At 34.1% G+C, this 12,112-nt stretch overlaps 1 protein-coding gene across 1 annotated transcript; it reads left to right on the top strand.

Moving 5' to 3' along the window:
- Positions 1-8,586: 8,586 nt before the first annotated feature.
- Positions 8,587-11,708, top strand: LOC129571291 (uncharacterized; the record flags this gene model as incomplete). Its single annotated transcript, XM_055451063.1, has 2 exons — positions 8,587-10,668; positions 10,734-11,708. Coding segments are annotated over exons 1-2 (3,057 nt in total), but the record flags the coding sequence as incomplete, so codon positions are not given.
- Positions 11,709-12,112: the final 404 nt, after the last annotated feature.

Raw genomic sequence — 12,112 nt, 5'->3', positions numbered from 1 at the left:
CTCTTTTACATAAGAAAAATAATAAAATGTGCACCTTTCCAAAAAAACCACAGTCAAATGTTTAGGAAGAGTTTAAACATGTCAGGGCGCTAAAACTTATCTTGAGATGAAACTAAAGTCTACTAAGTTGAAAATCAGAAGCCCATGCAATAATCTCGTAAGCAAATGGTTTGATGAAATTAAGGCTTATCTCTTGGCTAAGGCTCTAATTTGCTCCGTACAGCTTTTGTGTTGAACTCAATTGTGAGACTTTGAACTGCGCAATTCGTTCTTCAATTCGCCCGTTTAATAATTCGATTTGATCTCGGAGAAGGTTTCATTCAGCGACAAAATGAGCTGCAAATACAATACGACTGAGAAAAAGAAATGAAAAGAGTATGTGGTACTGCGAATATTTTAAATGGACCCATGCGAATTCAGTCTGAGTCGGAACAAAATGTCAAATTTGAATAAAATTGACCGTTCCTCGAACATAAAGAGTCGCTCGTTTGATCCGATCCAAACAAACGAATAAGTTGTTGTTAGAATTGAAGTTTTTCATAAGCACAGTGAATGTCTCCTTTGGTTTTCGTTGTCGTCGGCTGGAAAGAGCATGAGGTATAGCCAAGGTTGAGATGAAAAAATCGATCTGAAAACCATTTGATGTTAAATTGCAATGAAGCTACTGTTCCTTGGTCTGACGGAAATCTAATCGACAGTTGGTTTTGGTTTACATGAGCTTTGAACATTTTTCTCAACGTTGTGGAGCGGGGCCAAAATCATTGAAGAAAAAATTTGAGCGAGAACAATTGTGAGATAAGATAAATATATATAAATGGACTTGTCCTGTATTACAACTGTAATGTCTTTGCTTCACATAAAACGCGCTTCAAATTCTTGGAGGCAAAAGAGATGTTCAGAGAAAAAATGTAACAAAAAACAAATTGCAAATTCATATGTATGTGTATGGATTCAATTGGTGAAAAGTATTTAAATGTTTATTTCTATATAAAAATAGTAAAAATATAAGTGGACTAAAAGGAATGCATTGAATTATGCTGAAAGCTCTAATCTACATTTTTTTTCTTCAAAATTTTCATTCCAAACAGATACAATAAGTTGATAGATAAAAACAAGTTTTATTCAATTTTTTTTTTACCCTTATAAAGGCAAATCGATCACGAGCCATTGCAACACATTTGAAAGAAGAAAGAAAACACAATTAATTCTAATTAACTTTTGTCTTTATTTAAACAAGTAAAGAAAGAGAAGCGTCTACCCATTCATATCGATTCAATGTATATTTGCCAAGTCGGAATGCGATTGACTCGCCGCTAATATAAAGTCATTAGCGTTATTTATTAATAGTTACGTTTATTTATTGGGTCTATGCATTAAATTTCGGCTTTTTTGAAAGTATAAATTAATGAAAGTATTATCCTACAACCTTCGCCTACATTTCAGACAATTTACAGAAAACATTTCAAAAAAATAACGGTTCATTTGACCATATTTAAAGATCGATCCATTTTTCAAGTTTTTGAAAAAAATCGAACCGTTCTCCACTTAGATGTTTTTGAATAGTCTGAAACAAGTGGTAGGCAGAAGGCGTAATATCTGAAGAATACAGCGGGGGCGCAGCGGGTATTCGAATTTAACTGCTTCTTAGAAATTGTCGACTTTTTCGGTGAAAAGTCATTGAAAAATGTTGCCTTTGAAAACCAGATTTTTCTTACATTGTATAAATTTTTCAATTCTGCTGTCAGAAATTGGTATACGCCGATTAGTTATTGTTGGGAACGATCAAATATAACATTTTGATATGATTTTACCTCCGCACAACGGACCATATCTTTCCCACCCTCGCATATATAGCAAATCACCCATTTTCGAAAGAGCGGCGCCCCCTATAATTACAAGGAGCCACGATCAAAATATGGTTTCTTATGCTTGATTCTATCGAGAAAGGTTCATTCTTCATAATTAGTGCCAACCCGATACAAGAATAATCTTTTTTTCATATTTTTTTCGTGTGAAATAACCAGCTCCCGCAAAAGTCGATTTACAAACTCGTCGATCTACCATTACAGAGTGAAAAAAGAATTAATTATTTCTGACTTCAAAAGAATGGGACATACTGGAAAAGATAGTATTTCAACAGTACTTTGACATGCAGGTAGCAACAATATTACCCGATGTGATATTGTATTATTTGCGCCATCTTCCAAAAAAGGCCGAAAATTAACGCATAGACCCAATAAATGCGTTAGCGAATTCAAAATGTTGTAATTAAGTTGATTACTCTTAAATAAAAATTCTAAAATTCGCCCTTTCTTTTTGAAGAATTTTTTTATGGAGATTTTAGTCATGATTCCTTTTCTCTGTGTTTCCAAATATGCATATTAATCGAAATTTAAATTGACTGTATGGCACAGGGGTGCACACTATGCACATAAAATTGTATACATATTTTGATATGAAATATCCTTATTAAACGATAGGCTATCGTTGATAGCCAAAAAGGAATCATCAAACAAATCAATCAATTTACATTTGTTTTGTTTTTGTTTTGATTTTGGTCAAATTGTTGTTTTTAATATCGAATAACACGATCAATTGATCAAAATGTTCAAATGTCTTCTATTTATTTATAATCATTGCTTACCAAAACCAGCCACATTTCCCATTGAATTATCTAGCAAAAATCAGAAATTGCTCAGCAATGCCTCCCACCTATCCACAACAAGGGATGTCAACGCTAACAAATCAAATCAATCAGCGACCAATGAAGCAAAATGTAAGTGTCCGTTGGCTTTCTCTTTCTCTCTGACATCTTTCAAGTATTTTTTCCTTATCATTTCGTGTTTGTCTACAGAATGATCTTTTTTGGGGCAACAAATGAATTTTCAGCCGAATAATCATCGTTTCCGCAATCGTCTTTTTCATTGTAATACGCCATGCGAAATGTACTAATGTTACTTTTTCGTATGTCTTGCTCTTTTAAAAGTTTGTCAAATGTCTTTTGTTGCATTTTCACTTTTAAAAAATCGTTCAAATCGTAGCGTTTTATTTATTCAATTTTGAATGAAACTTTCGTTGTTCATCGTTTGCATTGTTCAATTCGATTCAATCAAATTAGTCGAGCGTCTGAATAACGACTAAACTTTATTATGCCTCCGTAGTGCCCTTCATTTAGCTTAAAATGATTATGGGAATCGCGAGCTTCCTGTATGACAATGTTATTATTTACTTGGCCTGCTGAGTCTACGGTTTTCTGCTCTTTTCTTTCTTCGTAACTGGAACTGAATATGCTCATTTTTTTAACCTTGAACAAATACAAAAAAGAAATTGATTTTGTATATAATTAAAATTGTGTATGAATTTTCACTGAACTTAAATGATTTTAAACTTGACTACACAAGTATTTCGTTTAGAAAACATAAAGTGATAGCTCAATGTTCATTCAAGTTAATCTCAAGTAATAGGGTTTTAATTTTCTTTTCAATTGTATGCTAAAAACAATTCAACTCCGTCACTTATTTTAACGGGCGCTCGATATAATGCAACGTTCTTATTTTACAATTTACAATTAAGTGAATTATTTCATTTGAGATAATTTTCGTTGGGATCCAACATTAAATTAGGTCCTTATTATCATATTGGCACTTCCTTTTTGTTAATTCCTTGTTATCATATTGCGTCAGCATTTGATAGCTATATGAACGCAAATAAAATCGAAATAAAATCAGTCATCAGTCAACCAAAGAGCTTGTCTTTCAGTTCAAATTAAATTATTTAGGTTAACGATTTTCATTTAGAACTTTTTTCTACAGCAAAATAACGTATGTTTTTTTCCGTTGCCTTTATTACTTATACCTTTATTTACAATTGTCTGCTATAAACTGTTCTTAGTTTCAGCTCGTTTATTTTCGGAACTTTCTCATTTGCTTGTCATTAAAAATATTGATACCCACTCAAATTTTGGAAAAATGGACGATACTAACGCTTTTCATGTTACATCCACTTACAGACAAGTGTCTACAAACGTTTTATACGCAATCTGACTTTGTTCCTCCGTAGAATCTCTTTGATTTATCACATAATAAAGTTTTTATACATATTTTGTTACGTCTTTTAGCCCTAAACGCGGACGTACTGAAACCACTGTCTGTCAATAAATGACAGCAGAAATTTTTGCTCATTTAAAAAAAAAGACTTCCAGCCCGAATCATACGGCGATGCTCTTCTTCTTCTATAGTTTGAATCTTTTTTAAAATTTCATATCATCATTGAATTATTCTTAACGTTAAAAAGTCGAAGTTACTAGATTGTTCATAATCGTCAATAATTTGTATCAAAAAAATTTGATGCTCTTATTGTATTTATTGACATGATTTTCAAAGTCCATCCAGGAAAAGTTGGAAAACGTGCTCCTATTGAACTCACCATTTTTCGAATTTTTCGGAATTTCCAAATGAAGACTGGTTATTCAAGATTCAACTGGTGGATGATTTGATTGCAACCATGGTGTTATCAAGAACAGTCACGGATTTTTTGGTTATTTTAACCGAAAAAATGTCACACTTTTTTAAATTAAAATGATCAAAAATTTTCAATAAAAAATCATGAAAATATTCTGTAAAATTGAATGAAAATATTTTTGGCTAAAGTATCTATGAAATTTCTGCAAAAATTCACAAAATTTTTCATCCGAACTGACCAAAGTTTTTTTTGGTTAAAAAAACTATGAAATTTCAATTAAATTTACCGAAATTTCATAGTTTTTTCAACCAAAAAAATCTATGGTCAGTTCGGATGAAAAATGTTGTGCATTTTTGCAGAAATTGCGGGCTCGGAAATTTCGGGATATATAAACAATTCGTGCAAATCTCGCCAACAATTTGGGACAGATCTTCAACGATTAGGCGAAATATTTCTTTCATGTTGAAATAAATTTTATCGTACTAGATGTTCAAAGGCAGCAAAGGTAGGAATCGTTTGCTTTTATCTGTCAAATCGATCGTCTAGAAAAGTTGGTTGGAAAAATTATTTTGGTTGAAAAATTGCGATTTAAAATAACTTCCAAAACGAGGGAAGTGAAAAAATCAGTTCATGCTGGTATGTAGTATGATCCATGTATTGAACATCGTTCCTTTCATTCGAAAAGAAGATGAAAACAGAATTCTTCGCATCATTCAAGAAGCGATTGTGTCTAGAAAAACTCCACGTATAGCTATAAACTGTTTAAATGAAAAAAAAGTCAATTTATAGTGAAATGTTCTTTTTATTATAATCGGCCGATTTATTTACTGACATGTTGCGAAATGCGTATGTGGACGTTATAACGTATATGGATTAATCAAATAATCATAAAAACTCCTGCTCATGTACAAAGTAACGTTCCGGAACAGAAATGTCGTGAAATTTTCCCATCGGCTTGATTTTTTTAGCGATGATAGTACTGAAGTTTGCGAAATGTACATCATCCAGCAGTTCAAGGTCAACATTCGCTCGTATTTTGCACAAAATGGCGATGCATTGATAAGCAAATTGTTCCTTGAATTCTCTTATATTCGATAAGAGAACCGTTGCCGTAACCCCGAAGTCCATTAGTCCAACTTGGGCGCGTCCATCTGTTAAACCGATTTGAAACTGTGCTCGGTACCACATTTCCGTTCCATCGTCATCTGGATGGAGTACCAGGCATAGTTCCAACTTGTTTGGCATGTAGGGAGCTGTAGTTTTGTGTGAGTTCAAACCAAACTCCGTGAGTTCCATTGACTGTTTTGCAAACAATTTTGCAATGAAATACCCAATAAGAACCTTTTTTTCGAATATCCATTTCCATCTAGACATATTGATATTTATATTTCTGACTGTGTGGAGCAAGATTTGATTGTGTGTACAACTGATGATATAAAATGTAAATTATTTCGACTGCCATATGAAGAAATGTATGTGTTTCAACCACTGTTGCACACTTTACATGAATAAGATTAAATTGTACATTCATATTACGACCATTCCACACGAAATCAGTTAAGAATTGGATCGACCCTCTGCGAATTGGCTGAAAATTTGCATGGAGTTTTGTTTTCGGTAGAAAACGAGAAAACCAAAATCTTAGGGCTGTAAGTGGCCCACATTTTCGAGTTCACCCAGTGTAAATTTTTCAAAAAATTGAAAAAATCGAAAAAAAGGGTTTGCGCCAACTGAAATCTTACTATGAAGTAGTTGACACATTGCCAAGACCCTGGTACCGTTGGAAAGGTAATCGATGGGGCTACAAAAACTGCCTAGTAACTTACTCCCTTTGACCCCATTGGGGCTCCCAAAAATGGGTTCAAAGTATAAAAAGTGAAAAAAGTCAAAAACACGGTGTTTTTTGACATGTTTTTTTCGCGTCAAAAGATGGCCCATGTCGCGCCGCTTCAGATAAGAAATTCAAATTCCGTGTATTGACCATTGAATTTTTTGTATTTGGCCTCGGAAAGTAGATCATATCTTATTTTTCAGCGTTTTTGTGGAAAAAATGGCCTCTTACGATGTTTTGATCTGAGAAAACTGCTATTTTTTCGTCAAAATACATTAAAATATTACCATTTGAACATCGGTTTACCTATAAATTTGGTCTGAAACTGACTTTTTTTTCACAGAACAAACGAAAGTTCAAAATTCGCATACAAAATCACACTTATGGCACAGAAAACTCACCTATGGTGGCCTGGTATGAGTCTATTATCACGTAATTTTGGACGAGAAATCGATGTAGACTTATTTCAATCTGGTTTGATGAGCCAAAAATGCCGAAAAATGGCCCTGTTCCAGCTTATGTTCTCAACTCGCCATATTTTATACAGAAAATCACTTTTTCTACTTCAAAAATGCCTTATTCTGCATTCCAAAAAAAAAATATGGATAATTTGATACTTTTATGTTAGAAAACTGCTATTATTTTTGAAAAATAATGGGGGTCCGTGAACAATAATATATCAATTTGCTTATACTTTGGTCTCAAATCTACTTTTCCATTGGAAAATTCACTCAAAATGAAGATTTTACATATAAAACTCTGAATTGAGTAAAGAAGTTGGTATATTTTGGTTTATTTCTTCAGAAAATAAAAGCCATTGATGTTGGAACGCAGAATAAGGCATTCTGAGATTAATTAATCTCATTAAATGTAATCGGCCGTTGTTATGAAAAATTTACGTTCAATAAATTTTATTGAAATTTTTCAAATATTTTTGCTGGAATTTCATATTTATTCTAACCAAAAAAATTCACGGTCTATTTCACTGAAGATTTTTGGTTGTTTTTTTCGAAAAAATTGTTTTTAAATATTTTAACCAAAAAAATTTACGGTCAATTTCATTGAAGATTTTTGATTGATTTTTCAAAAAAATTATATTTATTTTAACCAAAAAATTGTTCACATAATTTTACTGAAACTTTTCGGTTCTTTAAACCAAAATGTTCTATGTAAAATAACTGAAAATCAAGTTTCAGTTAGTTTAACAAAAATTTTTAAGTTAAAAAACCGAAATCGTTTTGGTTGAAATAACCATGACTTTTCTTGATATATTAATATATACGAATACGTTATTAAACGAATACGTTAATAAAGACAGAACAAGTCAGTCTGCTGCGGCACCTAACACCCAACACACGTCTTTCACTCATTGCATTGTTCATACCTTTATGTAATACAGATATCTTTATATAGCACACATACCTTTATGGTGTCGTGTACATTAAACACACAACAAACTGAACTCACGGTTATTCACACTGCATGTGTTTGGTACCGTGCCGACGGAATGATACATGAGATTGACCACATCGCTTCAATACGAACAATCTTTTCTTTCATTCTCCTTTTCTTTCATTCATTCTACACATTCGCCCAACACACTCACACGCTCTACGTCACATAACGCTACCAAAAGCTTGCACTGGAAACTATATACAGTAATTACACATAGAGCTAAGACGAGTTGAAGTTGGGCTATGGATGCGATCGGTTGTATTACAATTATTCAATAAAATAAAAGTAACACTTGTCTTAAATCATTTGAAATTCCCGTTTTTTGATCGCACAACTTAGAGATTTTGCCCTAACTCGCTCCAATCTATATATATAAAAAGAAGTGACAATATTGATTGAGGCTCCATAACTCAAGAACGAGTCGAGCAAATTCAAACCTGAGACAAGCATTTGAAAGGTGCTGTTTATGCGAAGGTTTTTATGTAAAAAACACCTCTGTATGTGTTTTGGTTGTCGAGTTATTACGGTTTGAGTGAAGGTGTTCCTTTCCCATATATATTTGCATATTACACACATTTCTGCTGTTTTCGCTGAGCATTGCATTTCTTTGCATTGAATTTCAATAAAGTCAATTTTATTTTACATTATAACAATAACGGCATAAATTGTCCATTTCTTACTTCACACATAATATAACAATTTGTTTATGATCAGCACATAATGACTTATCAAAAAACGTTAGTAGTATGAATTTTTATTCGTACCGATATATGATACGACCACAAGAAAAAAATTACATTTTAAGATGTGGCAAACTTTGTCATCAACATGCTGTCGATATGTATGCAAAAATAGAAACAGAACGTCTTAATTTCCTTAGATTCAATCAAGCCAAACTAAGATCAGAAGAATACATCCATTTGCGTGATGCAGTTGTCAATGATGGCAATGTTAATGATGTCGGACGTTTAACAATATTACCATCGTCATATGTCGGCAGTCCGCGCCACATGCACGAATACACACAAGATGCAATGTCATATGTTCGCAAACATGGTCGACCTGATCTTTTTATCACATTTACCTGCAATCCACAATGGGCGGACATCAAAAACAACTTATTTGATGGACAAACACCAACAGATCGGCACGATATAACATCACGTGTCTTCCGACAAAAATTAAAAGCAATGATCGAACTGATTGTCAAATTGAAAATATTTGGAGATGTTCGTTGCTGGATGTATTCGATTGAGTGGCAGAAAAGAGGCCTACCGCATGCACACATTTTGATATGGTTAGTTAGAAAAATTTCACCTGATCAAATGGATAGCATTATATCAGCTGAAATACCATCTGAAGTTGACGATTCACGATTGTATGCCGTTGTCACGAAAAATATGATTCACGGCCCTTGCGGTGAATTTAACCCGAATTCACCATGTATGATTGACGGAAAATGCTCAAAGCGGTTTCCAAGAGAATTGATTTCTGAGACGATAACTGGCAATGACGGATACCCACTGTATCGACGTCGGTCACCAAATGATAATGGCCATACAGCAACACTTAAAATTCGAAACCGAGATGTTACCGTCGACAATCGTTGGGTAGTTCCATATTCACCGCTATTGTCAAATATATTTGAAGCTCACATTAACGTTGAATATTGTAATTCAGTGAAGTCGATCAAATATATTTGCAAATATGTCAACAAAGGCGGTGATATGGCTGTTTTTGGAGTAGCCAATGACATCAGAAATGATGAAATTGCTCAATATCAAATGGGACGCTACATTAGCACTAATGAAGCTTTTTGGAGAATTTTTTCTTTTCCGATGCATGAGCGATATCCTGCTGTTGTTCATTTGGCTGTTCATTTGGAAAATGGGCAGCGCGTTTATTTCACGGATGCGAATGTAGTGCAAAGAGCAGCACAACCGCTATCAACAACATTGACTGCATTCTTTCAATTGTGCGAAAGTGATGATTTCGCCAAAACATTGCTGTATTCAGATGTAACGCATTATTACACTTGGATTTCGAAAAAATGGCAACGACGTAAACAAGGGACACCAGTTGATGGCCATCCAGGTGTTTTTCATGCAGATACTATGGGAAGACTATATACAGTTCATCCAAACAATGCAGAATGTTATTATCTGCGATTGTTGTTGATAAATGTTGTAGGACCATGCTCATTTCAACATTTGCGAACAGTCAACGGTGATTTATGCCAGACATATCGCGAAGCATGTGAGCGTTTGAATTTGCTGGAAAATGATGCTCACTGGGATTTGACTCTTCAGGATGCGTCGATTGCTTCCTCTCCACATCAAATACGTATGTTATTTGCCATAATAATATCAACATGTTTTCCGTCGAATCCGTTAGAATTGTGGAATAAATATAAAGATTTTATGGCAGAAGACTATTTGATTCGATTGCGTCATCGCACAGCAAATCGTGAACTGCTAATTTCATTGGAAATGTATAATGAAGCATTAATAGCAATTGAAGATTTGTGTCTTGCCATTGCAAACAAAGCATTACAACAATTGGGTTTACCATCACCCGACGGTCGAATGCATAACTTATTTGATCGAGAATTACAGCGGGAACAACAGTACGATCCTAATGAATTGCAATCATATGTCAATTCGAATCTTCCCAAATTGAATGACGAACAAAAAAATGTTTATGATACCATCATGCAAGCTGTACAAAATGAGGCTGGTGGATTGTATTTTTTGGATGCGCCTGGTGGTACTGGTAAAACATTTGTTATATCACTGATTTTGGCAGCTATTCGAGCACAACATAAAATCGCATTGGCGCTTGCTTCGTCTGGAATTGCTGCTACATTATTGGATGGTGGACGAACAGCACACTCTGCATTAAAATTGCCGTTGAATGTGCAGGTTTGTTTGTATTCATTGATTGATTTAAAATGAATTTGTATTAATTATTATTTTGAAACGTACAGGTTATTGAGAATCCAACATGCAACATTTCAAGAAATTCAGCGATGGCAAAAGTTTTGCAGCAAACATCAATTATACTATTGGATGAATGTACAATGACGCATAAAAAATCACTGGAAGCAATCAACCGTACAATGCAAGATTTGCGTGGCAATGGACGAATCTTTGGTGGTGCATTGATATTATTGTCAGGTGATTTCCGACAAATATTACCCGTGGTTCCACGATCTACACCGGCCGATGAGATCAATGCATGCTTAAAATTTTCTTTTCTGTGGCGTCATGTCCAACAATTGACACTTAAAAAAAATATGCGAGTTCATTTGCACAATGATCAATCTGCAGATCGGTTTTCAAAGCAATTGTTGGAGATCGGCAATGGCAAAGTTCGAATCGATAACTCGAATGGGTTGTTTACTTTACCGAATGATTTCTGCACAATTTTACAATCAAAAGAAGATTTGATTGCACGCGTATTTACCAATATTGTTCAAAATTACAAAAATCATGATTGGTTAAAAGAACGCGCAATACTGGCACCGAAAAACGTTCATGTCAATGCAATCAACTTTCAAATTCAAGAAAAATTGCCAGGTGCAGTGGTATCATACAAATCTGTTGATAGCGCAATGAACCAAGATGAGGCAGTGAATTACCCAATTGAATTTTTCAATTCACTAGAACCATCTGGTATGCCACCGCATCTTTTGAATTTGAAAGTCGGCTCAGCAATTATTTTACTGCGAAATCTAAATGCGCCTAAAATGTGTAATGGCACAAGGCTGGCAGTGAGCAAATTAATGACAAATTTGATTGAAGCCACAATATTGACTGGCAAAGCAAAAGGTGAAAAGGTACTCATTCCGCGTATTCCACTGATACCAACAGATTTACCATTTGAATTCAAGCGTCTGCAATTCCCAGTGCGCTTATCATTTGCTATGTCCATCAATAAGGCGCAGGGACAAACGCTTCAAGTTTGCGGATTAAATTTGCAAGAGCCATGTTTTTCGCATGGGCAGCTATACGTGGCCTGCTCAAGAGTTGGCATTACACGATCATTGTTTATTTATGCTCCAGATGGAAAAACAAAAAATATTGTGTATTCGAATGTATTGAATTGAACAATAAAACACCAAATTTAACCTATTTACCTAAAGAATAATAACAACAAAATTTCACTTCCGTTACAATCATCAACTTTCACTATGGCAATGCATTTTTTTCACTCATAATTGTAATTGTGACAAGCAAGTGTCCAATGTGATTCAATGACATTCGTTATTTCTACTTGGCATTTTGAGCTGAACACAATTGGTTTTCTTTTACTTGAATTTATATAATTGTATAAATTTCGAGCGCATTTACATCTGGAATCTGA

Source organism: Sitodiplosis mosellana, unplaced genomic scaffold (genome assembly GCF_009176505.1).
Source record: "Sitodiplosis mosellana isolate CC-2019 unplaced genomic scaffold, AAFC_SMos_1.0 Smas_scaffold_1915, whole genome shotgun sequence".
NCBI classification, from domain to species: Eukaryota; Metazoa; Arthropoda; class Insecta; order Diptera; family Cecidomyiidae; genus Sitodiplosis; species Sitodiplosis mosellana.
The sequence above is the reverse complement of the archived record's forward strand: the minus strand, read 5'-3'. Positions and strand labels throughout refer to the sequence as shown.